Source organism: Plodia interpunctella, chromosome 7 (genome assembly GCF_027563975.2).
Source record: "Plodia interpunctella isolate USDA-ARS_2022_Savannah chromosome 7, ilPloInte3.2, whole genome shotgun sequence".
Taxonomy (NCBI): domain Eukaryota; kingdom Metazoa; phylum Arthropoda; class Insecta; order Lepidoptera; family Pyralidae; genus Plodia; species Plodia interpunctella.
This window is the reverse complement of record NC_071300.1, coordinates 6,689,982-6,707,224: the sequence shown is the minus strand read 5'-3', so window position 1 is coordinate 6,707,224 and position 17,243 is coordinate 6,689,982. Positions and strand designations below refer to the sequence as shown.

The window sequence follows — 17,243 nt, the reverse complement described above, 5'->3', positions numbered from 1 at the left end:
TCTGTAATTCGATTTGACCACACGCCACAAATTATTACATTCTGGATATCTGTAATATGATAAGTCAATAGCACCACAAATAAAATATGTATATTTGTCCAAGTTCAAAGTCTCATTGCTGCACCTCAAGCCAAGATGAGAATATTATTTCTATAGAAATCAGTCTGATAATTCATGGCATAATAACTATTAGTTTTACAGATAATCATAATACATAAGTTTCTGCATCACCGTATTTAGAATTAACTAAATTATTTAAAATTCTACTGTTATAGGGTGTGAATTTAAGTATCTGTTCTCATCTCTAATTTGTGGCCTGAGGTTGTGAGATGGTTATACAAAGCGTAAACAAACAGCTTTGCGAAAATTGAAACTGAGTGAGTAGACGATTTCAACTTCTGCATATAAATGGGATATGTTTCCATTTTGAATTTCGAACCGATTATTTACGAATGCAGCCAGCACATTTTTTTTTAAATGTTCCAATAATACCAATACATAACATAAACATGAAAATTATATACTTAAATCACTTAGGTGATTAAAAAACACATGTTCCAATAAGAAAAAGTCACAACTAAATGCTTCATAGAGAGTGAAATCTATTTGAATGAAAACTATGTACATTTCAAGTTACGTATGCAGTAATTCACTCAGGAAGTTGCCGACACGATTTGTTTGCCGTGTCAACAGCTTAGGAGATGTCATGAATAAATATATTTAACACAAATAAGCATATGAAATTTTACTGGCAGTTTCTCACGCCTGGAAAATTGTTTTATAGTTTTGCGTGTATTTGTTTTTCTGTACACCTAGATACTTCTGTCAGCTATTGTTTAACTATAGAGAATTTAGGATGAATGCACCTTTAGGTTATATTATACCTAATTATATATTTTAAAAAAACTTTGTATAAATATTTTCAGAAAATATAAGCTGAAATGTTATATAAATGGTTATATATTTAGATGGTCTATTTCTAGAAAATTAGAGATAATAATAAAATTATAGATAAGTAATAATTAACGATACTAAAATAAATTGACATTTATTTATTGAAGATTGACATAAGAATTAATAATATCATGTGTACTATTGGGACTATTATTATTGTTATGCTACCTGATTTATGGATTAGTCATTTAAATTTAATAACCTATGTTAATTTGCATGCCAGTATTGATTAAATATTATTATAATATTATACCTTACCTCTATGTAGTACATATAAAGCAAATAAATTTCATTTCTTATCTTTTATCTCTAAGAAGTTGTTAAAAATTAGGTTGAATGAAACTCAATAGATTTTTCTTTTTACAGGTTGGGAACTGAAAGGATTACATTGTTACAAATTCTTCAATATTAGGCATTCTTGGGAAAAAGCTGCAGAACTATGTCGAAGGTACGTATTTTTTACATTTAATATGCTGATAAATTGTACGAGAAACCACCTATCAATTCATCAATTTATTAGCTTTCAAAACTATTGTCAAGATTCATTTTACTATGCAAAAGGCTAGCCAAGCTAGCAAGGCACTTTTATGTTACCAACACTGAGAAGAAAATCAAGTTTCATTTCCCATTGACGCTTATTATGTATCTATCAATATGACTAGAAACATGAAGTCATAACACAGCTAAAAAAAGACGAAGGCATAACACTGCCGAAGATTATACATAAATAACACACATAATGTATAATATATAATAATAATTTAATACTCAATTTCAAGAAAACACAAAACGATAAGCGTCATACTGAAATAGCATTATTACTTGGCTGTTGCCGAAATAACTGTAATATGTTAATCACTTTACGAGTTATAAAACATGGAATTCCATGTTTTATAACTCGTAAAGTGAATGGTGTGAATTTTATTGGCCAATCAACTTGAATTAATATTTTGCAGGTACGGCAGCGAGTTGATGGTGGTAGACAGCTATACGGAGAACAACGTAACAGCCAACATGGTGCCGTCAAGTCCCAGTAATAACCGTTACTGGTTAGGCCTAGCAGCTGTCGACGACCTCAGAACGAACACGCTAGAATCAGCGGCGAGGTCCCTTGTATCACAATATGCAGGCTTCTGGGATTTGCGGCAGCCAAACCCTAAAGACGGCGAATGCGTCGACGTCCACGTTACATCCGACAACCAATCGTGGGAACTCACTACTTGCGAAACCTTACTTCCTTTCATGTGCAAAACTGACGCCTGTCCTGCAGGTAATTTCGTAATTAAATTAAATTGATTATTTGCTCAATTTGAAAGAAAGGAAGTCAATGCCAATGCTAAGGTAACACAATGATAACAATTCGCTTTTCTTTTTAGGAACCTTCCATTGTTCAAACGGAAGATGCATAAACGCAGCCTTCAAGTGCGACAAACAAGACGATTGCGGTGATGCGTCCGACGAAATGGACTGCTCTTCCGAATGCCACTTTTACATGGCTAGCAGTGGAGATGTTGTAGAAAGTCCTAACTATCCACATAAATATCCTCCTTTCAGTGACTGTAAATGGACACTTGAGGGTCCACAAGGTCAAAACATCGTCCTACAGTTCCAAGATTTTGAAACTGAAAAGTCTTTTGACACTGTTCAAATTTTAGTAGGCGGCAGAACAGAAGAAAAATCCGTTAATCTTGCGACTTTATCTGGGAAGCAGGATCTGTCTAACAAACTCTTCGTATCTGCATCTAATTTTATGATCATCAAATTTAGCACGGATAGATCCGTTGAAAAGAAAGGGTTCCGTGCATCCTGGAAGACTGAATCATCAAACTGTGGTGGCATTTTACGAGCCACACCTCAGGGTCAAGTTTTGACTTCACCTGGATATCCAAATGCATACCCAGGAGGCCTGGAATGCGTATATATAATTGAAGCTCAACCAGGCAGAATAGTGTCATTAGAGGTTGAAGATTTAGATTTAGGAATGAACAGAGATTATATTGTAATTAAAGATGGAAACAGTCCTTCTAGTCCAGTCCTTGCAAGATTAACAGGACCTGCCGAAGAAAACCAAAAAGTAGTTATATCTACAACGAACCATTTATATCTATATTTCCGCACTAGCCTTGGAGATTCTAAGAACGGTTTTAATATGAGATATTCACAAGGATGTCGAGCTACGATAATTGCAGCGAATGGAACATTATCATCACCAGCTTACGGTTTAAGTAACTATCCAAACAATCAAGAATGTTTATACAGGATAAAGAACCCTAACGGTGGACCATTGTCATTGAAATTCGATCACTTTAAAATCCATCCATCGGACGTCGTGCAAGTATTCGACGGTTCAACCACAAGTAGCTTGAGATTGCATTCAGAAAATGGATTTACGGTAAAGCCCAGAATAACACTGACTGCATCTACTGGGGAAATGTTAATACGATTTGTGTCGGATGCATTGCATAACGAAGAAGGATGGAATGCGACGTTTTCTGCAGGTAAATTGAATTGATTTCGCTTATTTCTTGAGCTTCAACATTTATTCATATTGTCATTATTTAATTTACACAATATGAATTTATTTCAGACTGTCCGCCACTGAAATCTGGCGTGGGTGCATTGGCCTCAAATAGAGACACTGCTTTTGGTACTGTTAGCACATTCTCGTGCCCAATTGGGCAAGAATTTGCGACTGGAAAGCCTCGAATCACGACCAAATGTTTAGAAGGCGGAAACTGGTCTACAACTTATATTCCCAGCTGTCAAGGTATACAGTCATTTAAATTACATTTTTTATCAAGTTTTAATTCTTTATATAATCAACTGTTTTGTAAAAACACGAGTTTGATAAATCTTTAGATTTATAGTAAACTGAAAACGAAGAAAATGAGTTCAAAGGAATAAATTATTTTATAATACCTATACTTGAAACTCATTAATTATTATAATACCATAATTATTTTGATATTCGCCTCGTTAGCAAAAAGACAACAGCAGTAATAAAGTGATAATTGTCTTTATTTCCAGAGGTGTATTGCGGTCCCGTTCCACAAATCGACAACGGGTTTTCAATTGGCTCCACGAACGTGACTTACCGGGGGGTGGCTACTTACCAATGTTACGCTGGATTCGCCTTCCCCACTGGCCAGCCGATAGAAAGGATATCTTGTTTGTCTGATGGACGATGGGAAAGAACCCCTACCTGTCTTGGTAAATTAAGCTATTTATTAAGCTATTTCTCTCTTATATCTATTTTTATTTAACACTAGATATTGCCCGGGGTTTCGCTCCCGTGGGAATTTGGAGATAAAATACAGATAAAATGTAGCCTATAGTAATCTTGGATAATTTACCATTCTAATGGTGAAAGAATTTTTGAAATCGGTTCGATAGTTTCGGAGATTACCCGCCTCAAACATATAAACTCACAAACGCTTACCTCTTTATATAATTACTATTTAACATTACTTAAATATTGAATGTAAAAAAATATTTACACTCGCAAATGTACTTGTATAAGAGTTGTGAAAATTACAAATGTGGATTTTTTTAGTAAGAATAAGAAAGCTAGCTATCTCATGAAAATTGTCTGTTATGGTTTACAGTAATGCATGAGTCTCATTTTCAGCTTCACAATGTGTGGCTCTTCCCGACGTGCCTCACGCAAACGTAACAATATTAAATGGTGGTGGTCGCAGCTACGGTACAATAGTACGTTATGAGTGCGAGCCCGGATATGTTCGCTCTGGCCAGCCAGTTCTACTTTGTATGAGCAATGGGACGTGGTCTGGAGACGTCCCGTCGTGTACCAAAGCCTTGTGCCCGAAGTTCCCAGAAATTAAAAATGGATTTATCGTGGACCAATCCAGAATTTACATGTATGGAGACGAAGCGCGTGTTCAATGTTTCAAAGGTACATAAACATTAACTTATTTAAGTATTTGCAAATTCAACGAAAATAATATACTCAATATGTTATATAGCAATGGATGTTTCTCATTTTCTAATAGTAGTTTCCATTAATGCGATTTCAGGTTACAAACTAAATGGCCCCAGCATCCTTAAATGCGGAACTAACCAAGAATTTGACGCTGTGCCTACCTGTGACGATATCAATGAATGTTTAAGCAACCAGTGTGACACAGCTTCGACAGAATGCAAAAATACACAAGGAGGATTCTATTGCCCTTGCCGACCCGGGTTCTCTCCGAGCTTGGAGTGCAGACCAGTTGGAGACCTGGGTCTTATCAATGGTGCCATTCCTGACGAATCTATTACGACTTCAGCTCCTGAATCTGGATATTACAAAGGGGTACGTATGGACGATTACGACAAAGAATAATATAAATTTAAATAAGCAATTAGGTAAGTTACAAACAAATGTTTTCATATTTACAGATGGTCCGATTAAATAATGGAGGAGGGTGGTGTGGTAACAACCTGGAAGCTGGAGCTAACTGGGTTCAGATTGATTTAAGAGCACCCACTATCATTAGAGGGTTCAGAACCATGAGCGTTATGCGAGCTGATGGAAATATTGCATTTACTTCGGCCATAAGGATTCAATATACTAATGATTTGACTGACGTATTCAAGGACTACACTAATCCAGACGGCACAGCAGTAGAATTCCGTATTCTTGAGCCTACTCTATCGGTTCTGAATTTGCCAGTCCCCATTGAAGCACAATATATTAAATTCAAGATCCAAGATTATGTAGGAGCTCCATGCCTAAAACTTGAAGTCATGGGTTGCGCTCGGTTAGATTGTGCTGATATTAACGAGTGCAGTGAAAATAATGGCGGTTGTGATCAGAAGTGCATCAATACGTAAGTTTTTCCTTTTCATTTAGAACAAAATATTTGACTTGTTTATGATCAAATAATAAAAATTTGTTTAACCAAAATGTTTTTCTTTTCAGACCTGGCAACTTCTCGTGTGCCTGTAATCTTGGCTACGAATTATATTCCAATAATGGAACAGCTGGATTCTCAATTGAATTATCAGAAACCGGTGATAGAGATGGCGATACATACCAAAAGAACAAATCTTGTGTGCCAGTCATGTGCCCTCCGCTTGTTTCACCTGAAAACGGAAAACTACTTTCAACTAAGAATACTTACCACTTTGGCGATATTGTACAATTCCAGTGTGACTTTGGATATGTAATGTCTGGTTTTGCTTCTTTACTTTGTACATCAAGTGGTACATGGAATGGAACAGTTCCAGAATGTCAATGTAAGTAATAACAATAATAGGTCTAACACTTCGCGGTTGGTGTGAATATTAAAATACTAATATAAGTAAATTATTTTACAGATGCTCGCTGCGTTACTTTATCTGACGACAAGAATGATGGCTTAAAGATTATAAGAGAAGATCCGGAAAGTGTGTTACTGCCTTATAGAGATAATGTTACTATTACATGTACCTCACCTGGAAGACAACTAAGAAATACTGTAACTTCGTCGTTCAGACAATGTGTTTATGATCCGAAGCCGGTAAGTACATAAATGCTTCAGGCACAACATTTTATCAAATACATCCATCCAATCCTACGTTTACATGTAAATTATATTTTACAGGGTCTTCCTGATTACTGGTTATCAGGTGCACAACCCCAATGTCCAAGAAGGGATTGTGGAGTACCAATGCCCACGCCCGGTGCCGAATATGGTCAATATTTAGATACCAGATATCAAAGTTCATTCTTTTTCGGTTGTCAAAACACATTTAAGCTCGCTGGCCAAACAAACAAACACGATAACGTTGTCAGGTGTCAAGCTAATGGAATATGGGATTTCGGTGACTTGAGATGTGAAGGCCCAGTTTGCGAAGATCCAGGCAGACCAGCAGATGGTTACCAAATTGCCAGAAGTTATGAACAAGGATCAGAAGTATTATTTGGATGCTCAAGACCAGGTTACATTCTCATTAATCCTAGGCCGATTACATGTATCAGAGAGCCAGAATGTAAAGTAATTAGACCTCTTGGACTTGCATCAGGGAGAATACCTGACTCTGCTATTAATGCAACTTCAGAACGGCCTAATTACGAAGCGAGAAACGTAAGGCTCAACTCGGTAACAGGTTGGTGTGGAAAACAAGAAGCCTTTACGTACGTCAGTGTTGATTTAGGAAAAGTTTACAGGGTGAAAGCTATTTTAGTTAAAGGTGTAGTAACATCAGATATTGTCGGACGTCCTACTGAAATAAGGTTCTTCTACAAACAAGTTGAAAAGGAAAATTATGTCGTTTACTTCCCTAACTTCAACCTTACAATGAGAGACCCTGGTAATTATGGTGAATTGGCCATGATTACCCTGCCCAAATACGTCGAAGCAAGATTTGTGATTTTGGGTATTGTCAGTTTCATGGACAACGCTTGCTTGAAGTTTGAACTGATGGGTTGTGATGAACCTGCTACAGAGCCATTACTTGGTTATGACTACGGATATTCACCTTGTGTCGGTAAGTTATACATTACAACATTATTTAATATTTTTATAATACCCATAGCAGACAAATTGACTATATTATATTTTTCTTACAGACAATGAACCACCAGTATTCCAAAATTGTCCACAACAACCTATCATAGTACAAACAGATGTAAACGGAGGTCTTCTACCTGTAAATTTCACCGAACCCACTGCTATGGATAATTCAGGAGCGATCGCCAGATTAGAAGTGACTCCTCAGCATTTCAGAACTCCTATTCAAGTATTCCATAACATGGTCGTACGATATGTAGCATTTGACTTCGATGGCAACGTCGCTATTTGTGAAGTAAACATTACTGTACCTGACTATACACCACCTAGACTAAGTTGCCCGCAGAGCTACGTTATCGAACTCGTGGATAAACAGGATAGTTATGCAGTGAACTTCAATGAAACAAGAAGAAGAATAAACGCAACGGATGCATCTGGAGAAGTTTTCTTAAAGTTTATTCCTGAAAGAGCTGTTATACCGATTCGCGGTTATGAAAATGTTACAGTTATTGCCTCCGATAAATATGGAAACAAAGCGCAGTGCAACTTCCAGGTACTACTTAAGTTTTGTTACAATTTTATTTGCAGATTTTTTCCACACTTCTATGCCTTATTATTAATGTTATTGTTTTTTCGCAGGTTTCTGTACAAGCCACTCCTTGCGTTGACTGGGAATTAATGCCTCCAGCACATGGAGCTCTTAACTGCTTACCTGGGGATAGAGGAATTCAATGCATAGCAACTTGCAAACCAGGGTTCCGATTTACGGACGGAGAACCAGTAAAAACCTTTATTTGTGAAACAAAACGACAATGGTCACCTACAGCTGTTGTTCCTGATTGTGTTTCAGAAAGTATGTAAAACTAAAATTGTTGTAAATCAATAAATTCATACTAATAGTATATTTCATTTTTTAAATAATGTATTTATTTATTCTGTTTTAGATACACAGCAAGCAGCTTACCACGTTGTGGCCAGTGTTCAATATCGTGCTTTGGGAGCTGTATCCAATGCCTGCTTACCTCAATATAAGGATTTATTAGCGCAATACGATAACATTCTTAACGAAAGATTATCTCAGCGTTGTTCCGCTGTCAATGTAAACATCAACGTAACCTTTGTAAAAGCAATGCCAACACTACAAGATGAAAATGTTGTAAAAATGGACTTTGTTCTTGCGATCACTCCAGCTATTAGACAGACACAACTTTATGATCTCTGCGGTTCAACTTTGAACCTCATCTTCGATCTTTCTGTGCCTTATGCTAGTGCTCTCATCGAGCCAGTGCTGAATGTATCTTCCATCGGAAACCAATGTCCACCATTGAGAGCGATAAGAAGTTCAATTTCAAGAGGATTTACTTGCAGCGTGGGTGAAGTTTTGAATATGGATACCAATGATGTACCCAGATGTTGTGAGTAGAATTTATGTAATTGCAAAATTAACAAAATATTCAGACTCCTTCTTCCCTTCATAGTCATATTCCTCATGGTTGAGGGTCGAGGTCATTACGTGGAATGAAACACACACTACGACTTGACCTTACCTTCTCCATTTCATACACAAGTTGACATTCAATCAGAGTGCAGATTTCCTCACCATGTTTTCCTTCACCGAAAGAAAGTGGTAGTCGATGAAAATGAGTCAGACTGGTATACAAACTAATTTTGCACGAGTAGGATTCGACTGATGAACGAATTCGATAGACCCTTTCAGTTTACAGGCGGGCGTTTTAAGCATTACACCACCTTCTCTGTCTGCTTAAATAATCTTGAAATACATTTACTTTATTTCAGTACACTGTCCCGCTGGAACGTTCGCCGGAGAAAAACAAAAGGCGTGTACTATGTGTCCACGCGGATTCTTCCAAAACCAAGCTCGTCAAGGAGCCTGCCTCAAATGTCCTACAGGAACTTTCACAAGAGAGGAAGGCTCTAAAGATATCACAGACTGCGTACCTGTTTGTGGTTACGGTACTTACTCTCCAACAGGGTTAGTGCCTTGTTTGGAATGCCCAAGAAATAGTTACACTGCGGAACCTCCAGTAGGGGGCTTCAAAGACTGTCAAGCGTGCCCTGTTAATACTTACACTTATCAACCAGCAGCACCAGGAAGGGATAAATGTAGAACGAAATGTGCTCCAGGAACTTATTCGCCAACAGGATTAGCACCTTGCTCACAGTGTCCGCGAAACTTCTATCAAAACTTGTTGGGTCAAACGTTATGTTTAGAATGCCCTACAAACATGAAAACAGTCGGAACCGGAGCTACCAGTTTAGAGGAATGTATCCCTGTAGAATGTTCAAACAGCGCTTGTCAACATGGCGGACTTTGCGTGCCTAAAGGACACGGTGTTCAATGTTATTGTCCAGCTGGATTCTCAGGACGCAGATGTGAAATTGACATCGATGAATGCGCGAGTCAACCTTGTTACAATAGTGGTACTTGCACAGATCTTCCTCAAGGATATAGATGTACCTGCCCCACTGGATACGGTGGTATAAATTGTCAAGAGGAGAGGTCAGACTGCAGAAATGACACTTGCCCGGAAAGAGCCATGTGCAAAGACGAACCTGGATTTGATAATTACACATGTTTATGTAGATCGGGCTACACTGGAATGGAATGTGATGTTACGGTATGTATTCGGAATTTAATGGTACTAAATTGTAGAGTCAAGTTTATATAAGTACGAATAATAATAGGATTTTTATATTATTACAATTCTCTAAATTTTCAGGTTGATCCTTGCACTGCTAATGGAAATCCATGCACTAACGGCGCATCATGTATTGCATTGCAACAAGGACGATTCAAATGCGAATGTCTGCCAGGCTGGGAAGGACAACTTTGTGAAATTAATACTGACGATTGTATCGAGAAGCCCTGTCTCCTTGGAGCACCTTGCACAGATTTAGTAAATGATTTTAGTTGTGCTTGTCCACCTGGATTTACAGGAAAACGATGTCATGAAAAGATTGATCTATGTTCTAACGGTCCATGCAAGCATGGTGTATGTGTGGACAAACTGTTTGTTCACCAATGTATATGCGATCCAGGTTGGTCAGGTCCTTCTTGTGATATTAACATTAATGAATGTGTCATATCGCCTTGCGAAAATGGAGGTCAATGTATAGATGGTATCGATGACTTCACTTGTAACTGTGAAGCCGGTTACACCGGTAAAAGATGTCAACACACAATCGATGACTGTGCTTCGGATCCGTGCCAGAATGGAGCTTCGTGTATTGATCAAATAGATGGATTCCTTTGCAAATGTAGACCTGGTTTTATTGGTCTACAATGTGAAACTGCTATAGATGAATGTTTAACAGAACCGTGCAATCCTGTAGGAACTGATCGTTGTTTAGATCTAGACAACAAATACCAGTGCGTATGCCGCGAAGGATTTACAGGGGAAATGTGTGAAACTAATATTGATGATTGCGCTTCTGACCCTTGCTTCAACGGAGGGTCTTGTAAAGACGAAATCGGAGATTATAAATGCGTGTGCCAACCAGGATGGACAGGAAAACGTTGTGAAAAGGATATTGGCAATTGCTTGAACCGTCCATGCCAGAATAATGCTAAATGTATTGATTTGTTCCAAGATTTCTTCTGTGTGTAAGTATAACACTAACAACTATTATAATTTTATATTGTACCTGCCTGATGATTTTATTCTTAAAAACATTTTTTCACAGATGCCCAAGTGGAACAGATGGAAAGCAATGTGAAACAGCACCGGAAAGATGTATCGGCAGTCCTTGTATGCATGGTGGAAAGTGTCAAGATTTCGGATCTGGCCTCAACTGTACATGCTCGCCAGACTACACTGGCATTGGCTGTCAATACGAGTTCGACGCTTGCGATGCCGGCCTCTGTCAGAATGGTGCCACTTGTATTGACGAAGGGGAAGATTACGCTTGCATTTGCGCTCCAGGCTTCAAAGGAAAGAACTGTGACGAAGATATTATTGATTGCAAAGACAATTCTTGTCCACCATCGGCTACATGCATTGACTTACCTGGTAGATTCTATTGTCAGTGTCCATTCAACCTTACGGGAGATGACTGCCGAAAAGGTAGGTTTTCCTGCAATTACTATCTTGATGTGTTTGATAAATAAAATATCTGTTCAAATACGCTAGACACGTGAAAAAATCATGATGGTGATAACTATATATAATTAATAATGAAAACTGATCTAAATCGAAAATATTCGAACAAATTCGGTTTTATACGACAGCATTATTGCAAGTAAATTCATGTTTGTTGTACATATGTGCGGACATCGAAACTCTAACATTGGGCGTAGTCCGAGTACTAGTATGGGAACTGTATCCTGAAATATCTATTCTTTTGCAGCTATCAGCGTAGATTACGACCTGTACTTCAGTGATCCGCTGCGATCTAGTGCTGCTCAAGTCGTGCCATTTGACACGGGCTCAACGGACAGTTTGACCATTGCTATGTGGGTTCAGTACACACAACAAGATGAAGGTGGAGTTTTCTTTACGGCCTATAGCGTCAGGTGAGAATATTGGAGAAATCACATTATAAACGCACTCTGTAAGGTATTGTTTTATGTTAACTAGAAACATATTTATATTTTTTTGTTACAGCAATTCACACATTGCTCTGAATAGAAGAGTTATCATTCAAGCTCATTCAAATGGAGTCCAAGTATCTTTATTCCCTGAGCTCCAAGAAGTTTATCTGAGTTTCGGAGAATTCGCAACAATAAACGATGGCCAATGGCATCACGTCGCTCTGGTATGGGATGGTAACAACGGCGGTGAACTAACACTTATCACTGAAGGGTTGATTGCTAGCAAGAAAACAGGTTACGGCAGCGGTCGAACATTACCACAATAGTAAGTTTTAGATTTATTATGTAGTTTTACAGAAAAAGAGGAAACTGTTATATGCAGTGACAATATAAAAGCGTACTAAGTTATAACAAAATAGTTATTGATGCAATACATTTTCTTTTCAGTGTTTGGGTAACTCTAGGAAAACCTCAATCAGATAATCCAAAGGCATACACTGAATCTGGCTTCCAAGGCCATCTGACCAAAGTACAAATCTGGAATCGTGCGCTGGACGTTACCAATGAAATACAAAAACAAGTTCGTGATTGCAGAACTGAACCAGTTCTTTACAATGGTTTGGCTCTCAATTGGGCAGGCTATGAAGATTTAGCTGGAGGCGTTGAAAGAATAGTACCAACACACTGTGGTCAGAGAGTATGTGCTAATGGCTATGCTGGTGATAAATGCGAACAACTACAAGTCGACAAAGAACCACCAACTGTTGATCGTTGTCCAGGAGACTTATGGGTGATAGCAAAGAACGGATCGTCGATTGTGAACTGGGATGCTCCAGTATTTAGTGACAACGTAGGAGTAGCTAGAGTAGCAGAGAAATCTGGGCACAAACCCGGTCAGAATCTGGCTTGGGGAGTGTATGATATTGCTTACGTAGCCTATGATGCAGCTGGCAATGCTGCAACATGCACATTCAAGGTCACTGTACTTGGTTAGTATAAACATAATATTGCGAGGCCTGAAATTTAAATGTAGATCCCTATTTTACAATTTTCACAAAAACATGTTTTTTCAGCTGAATTCTGTCCTTCATTGGCTGATCCTCTTGGTGGATACCAGTCCTGTCGTGACTGGGGTGCAGGCAGTCAGTTCAAGGTCTGCGAAATTGGCTGCAGCAAAGATCTAGGATTCTCCCAACCGGTTCCACCATTCTACACTTGTGGAGCCGAAGGATTCTGGAGACCAACTGCTGATCCAACGCTGCCATTTGTTTATCCTGCTTGTTCTCGTAAGATATCTTTCATATTTTCTGATTCTGACAACTCTTTTCATTGTGTAAGATATTGTCTTATCTTGATGTTTTTTTCCGCAGCGGCACAGCCTGCTCAGCGAGTTTTCAAGATCTCCATGTTGTTCCCAAGTTCGGTGCTCTGCAATGACGCCGGCCAAGGAGTCCTACGTCAGAAAGTACGCACCGCCATCAACCAGCTCAACAGAGATTGGAACTTCTGCTCTTATGCTATACAGGGTGAGATATTTAGATCCATGCACCATGTAATTATTAATACAATAAGAAAATCCCATTACAATTCAAATTACTACTAATTTGCTACGAAAGTTATATAATGCACACAGGGGGATCAAATGTACAATACGAAACATATAACATACATCACGATCTCGGCATACAGAGTTAATAATATTCTATCCAAAGTGAATATTATACATTATTTTCAGGTACTCGCGAGTGCAAAGAACTGGACATCAACGTGAAATGTGACCACCGAGCAAATAGCAGACAAACTAGAGAGGTTTCATCACCAACCACAAAATCCGAAGACGCATATGTGTTGGACGCTATTATTCCAGTGGATGAGTAAGTCAACAACGACAATAAATCGCATGAAGAAGTCTAATTTGCTTGGTTAATAATACCACAATATTTAAAATCTTGAATAAGTAAATTAGACTTATATCATGACCTTATTGTCGTGGTGGAATATAGCCTGTAGTAAACTGAAGTTGAATAATCCTTAGTAAAACAATATTGTCGCAGTTAGATCTAGTTAGATAGGTGTGGGTACGCACACTAAACTGAAAGAGAATTTTCAATGTATCTGTAGAGCACAGTTTAAATACAAGCATGTGTAACACACACGCACAAAGCGAACTATACAATGTTTACGTTAAGGTGCAGCTACACTGAGAAACTATGTTTGTGGAAGAATTCGGTATTCTGACCTGAATAATAATATTCATCTCATGTAAATTATTTATGAAAGAAAACTAAATAAGAAATTCAAGTATATTAAAAAGTTAAGGATAACGTAACGATTTTATGTTTCTCTACTATTTTCAATAAAAGCTTTTGTATGTTCTAGCTCAAAGATTCTTGCCTGACTTGAATAAAATGACATGATTCAAGGTAAATCTTGGATCGAAGTCAAGTCAAAAATTTTAAGTAACGTCGAATATCAACAGTGTAGCCACACCCTAACACAGCTGCACTGTTAGAACTGAAACTTGAATATTTTATTTGGCATGTTTCTCTTCCAACACCATTGCATGTTATTTTGTCTGGCACTTAGGACACGAAGCAGTAGGGAGGGCAGACAAGTCGGAGATACGTACAGCATTGAGATCGCTTTCCCCGCTGTCAAGTAAGTTGCATGCTTTCAGTGCTGTTTAACTTTTGCTATTGTATAGCAAACGGTACGAAGTTACGGCCGCGAGCTGTTTAAAGTAACAACAACGTTTAAGTTTAAAGCAAGTTCATAATGATGTAGTTCACCTTTGAGTTTTTTTTAGCACCGAAGCCATGGATTCGACTTCCATGCAAAATTTCTAGTGAAATCTTGAACAACAAGTAATGTAATAATTCAGTTTGAATTAATTGACTTAATTAGATCAGATTGTATTTAGCTCATTTGATAAGTAAAAATCTTAATATTCGCTCGGGCTCCAAAAATGGTAGTACCTCAATTTAAAATAAATATAAATAACATAGAGAAGAAGACCTATGCTTGCGATTAGATGGTACTTAGCTCATTAATAGGAATAAGTAAAAATCATAAAGTACCTAAACACCCTCGCGCTACATAAATGATAGTTCCTCAATGCTTTCAGCAGATAGCACTTATTCATCCGTTTGTAAACAGTTTTATGTACTCCTATTCAATAGAAGAGTTGGAACGTGGATAACTTTAAATGCGAGCTTGTTTCCATTTGAAGTGAAACAGCGGCATTGTTTACAATGGAAGATCTTTACAGTAATAATAGTTAATATCTTGCAAGTTTTCGAATTCCAAAAAGTTTCAAATTAATTTATTCTTAACGAGGCTTTTAACGAAAACATTAAAGTTTTGAAAGGAATTGTTAATGAAGAGTATTTTTTTTCCGCGCTAAATCTACTGCTACATCGCTAGGATAAAGTCCTATACGAAGTTTACAGATAGTTTATTAATATTCGCCTTTCATTTTCGACCTTCAATGAGCCACTATTTACAGCGACCCAGTAATCCACGGAGGCACAAACGAACGATCATCAGTCCACCGATTACTGGAGAAACTGATCCTAGAAGACGAACAGTTCGACGTAAGGAACATCTTGCCGAACACTTTCCCTGATCCAGCGAGTTTGCAGCTGCAATCAGACTATGCTTGCCCCACTGGACAGGTCGTCATGGGAACTGACTGCGGTATGTATCTTTAGATATATTTCTCGTGATGTGTGTACGTGTATAATATTTCTGGAGATGATGTATATTTGTGAAATGAATAGAGATTAGTAGGATATGAAACTACTCCCATCATGGAATTGAAGAAACAACTGACCCATAGAAACTTAAGCTTCAGCTAATTTTCCAGTCGCGTGCGCTGTGGGAACATACCTGGACTCTGCCAGCGACACCTGCAAGCCTTGTCCGCTGGGCACGTACCAGTCTGAAGCCGGTCAGCTGCAATGCACAGCTTGCCCGAGCATCGCCGGCCAGCCGGGAGTCACGCAAGCCAGTGGTGCGCGAAGCGCTGCTGACTGCAAAGGTAAGATACCATGTTTCAAATAAGTATAGACTCGACATGTTAAAGTGACCTTCGATACATGTTTCATACCAACTTTTCAGTATGCAGGTAGTAGAAAATGTAAGGCATTGTAGTAAATGTTGGTTTGCGCAGAAGTATTTTAGCTTATATTTTGTCAATGAGACACCTTTTTTCGTGTTTTTAGTTTCGTTTGAATTTTAATAATTTTAAAACGTTTTAAGATATTTTTTATGTGACATATAGTTTAAAATTCCCAATTCCAAAATTACTTGCGGAATTTATGGCAAGGTTTAAATAAACATTTTTCAAGTTCAAGTTTTCAAGTAAATGGCTTAAGGCTGGAGCCAAATTTGTAAATCCTGATCTATCTTCAATTTTTGTTTTATTCTACTTGTCTCGTAACACTTAGAGATGAACTGGTAATCTTATAGTAGTTTGATCCAGACACTCCCATTTTATACTTAGATATAGTATGTTCGTGTATAGTTGTGTCCTACAAAGCGTGCCAATAAAATACTTACCAATTTTCATTGCAGAACGATGTGCCGCCGGCAAATACTACGACGCTGAAGCGGAGCTCTGCAGACCCTGCGGCCACGGATCTTACCAGCCACGAGAAGGCGCATTCTCCTGTATCGCCTGCCCGCGGGGACAGACTACCAGGGCTACTGAGGCGGTGTCAGCTGCCGAGTGCAGGGATGACTGCTCTTCAGGTAACTTACACGCATACAACACCCAATAATTAATCTTATTATGGAAATAAATAATAAGTTTAAATATTTGAGTACCATTTCCGATGTATAGTTAAATAATTATTTTAAAAATAATAATAATCGTATTTTAGAACAAATATAAATCACTTAGAAGAGGGCTTATGCTTCTTACTAGTATTTTAGTACACACTTAAAACCACCCGTTTCACGATCCACATTTCAAGTTGATATATTTCATTCTACGCGAAAGATTCATGGTTGAAACACGGACAGGGTATTCACCATTTTGTTCTGCATAGAAGCTTTTCATTAATCTTCTTTCACGGCGGATTGAAATTCAAATGTCACACCGACGGGAATAACATATGATGTTGAAGGTGTTAAATATTTTATTGTGAGCATTGCATACGAGCATGTGTTGCCGATAAAAATCGTGTGACGAGTATAGTGATTTCATATTGTGTATACCTGACAACATTCTAGTCTAATCG

The 17,243-nt window shown here is 38.0% G+C and overlaps 1 protein-coding gene across 3 annotated transcripts in view; it reads left to right on the top strand.

Moving 5' to 3' along the window:
* Nucleotides 1-17,243, top strand: part of uif (uninflatable) — an 81,567-nt gene that overhangs the window by 59,453 nt on the left and 4,871 nt on the right. For 2 of the 3 annotated variants that reach the window (XM_053748243.1, XM_053748242.2), the window contains exons 4-30: nucleotides 1,321-1,402; nucleotides 1,911-2,224; nucleotides 2,331-3,452; nucleotides 3,542-3,721; nucleotides 3,982-4,164; nucleotides 4,583-4,867; nucleotides 4,989-5,266; nucleotides 5,353-5,783; nucleotides 5,876-6,192; nucleotides 6,274-6,455; nucleotides 6,540-7,425; nucleotides 7,508-8,001; nucleotides 8,088-8,301; nucleotides 8,393-8,863; nucleotides 9,246-10,087; nucleotides 10,190-11,073; nucleotides 11,154-11,533; nucleotides 11,817-11,982; nucleotides 12,074-12,325; nucleotides 12,448-12,989; nucleotides 13,074-13,286; nucleotides 13,371-13,526; nucleotides 13,736-13,874; nucleotides 14,587-14,658; nucleotides 15,506-15,696; nucleotides 15,866-16,039; nucleotides 16,576-16,752. In XM_053748243.1, coding sequence (XP_053604218.1) covers nucleotides 1,321-1,402; nucleotides 1,911-2,224; nucleotides 2,331-3,452; nucleotides 3,542-3,721; nucleotides 3,982-4,164; nucleotides 4,583-4,867; nucleotides 4,989-5,266; nucleotides 5,353-5,783; nucleotides 5,876-6,192; nucleotides 6,274-6,455; nucleotides 6,540-7,425; nucleotides 7,508-8,001; nucleotides 8,088-8,301; nucleotides 8,393-8,863; nucleotides 9,246-10,087; nucleotides 10,190-11,073; nucleotides 11,154-11,533; nucleotides 11,817-11,982; nucleotides 12,074-12,325; nucleotides 12,448-12,989; nucleotides 13,074-13,286; nucleotides 13,371-13,526; nucleotides 13,736-13,874; nucleotides 14,587-14,658; nucleotides 15,506-15,696; nucleotides 15,866-16,039; nucleotides 16,576-16,752 — 9,627 coding nt within the window. The remainder of the gene's footprint in view (nucleotides 1-1,320; nucleotides 1,403-1,910; nucleotides 2,225-2,330; nucleotides 3,453-3,541; nucleotides 3,722-3,981; nucleotides 4,165-4,582; nucleotides 4,868-4,988; nucleotides 5,267-5,352; nucleotides 5,784-5,875; nucleotides 6,193-6,273; nucleotides 6,456-6,539; nucleotides 7,426-7,507; nucleotides 8,002-8,087; nucleotides 8,302-8,392; nucleotides 8,864-9,245; nucleotides 10,088-10,189; nucleotides 11,074-11,153; nucleotides 11,534-11,816; nucleotides 11,983-12,073; nucleotides 12,326-12,447; nucleotides 12,990-13,073; nucleotides 13,287-13,370; nucleotides 13,527-13,735; nucleotides 13,875-14,586; nucleotides 14,659-15,505; nucleotides 15,697-15,865; nucleotides 16,040-16,575; nucleotides 16,753-17,243) is intronic. The other variant, XM_053748244.1, reaches the window with a different exon arrangement.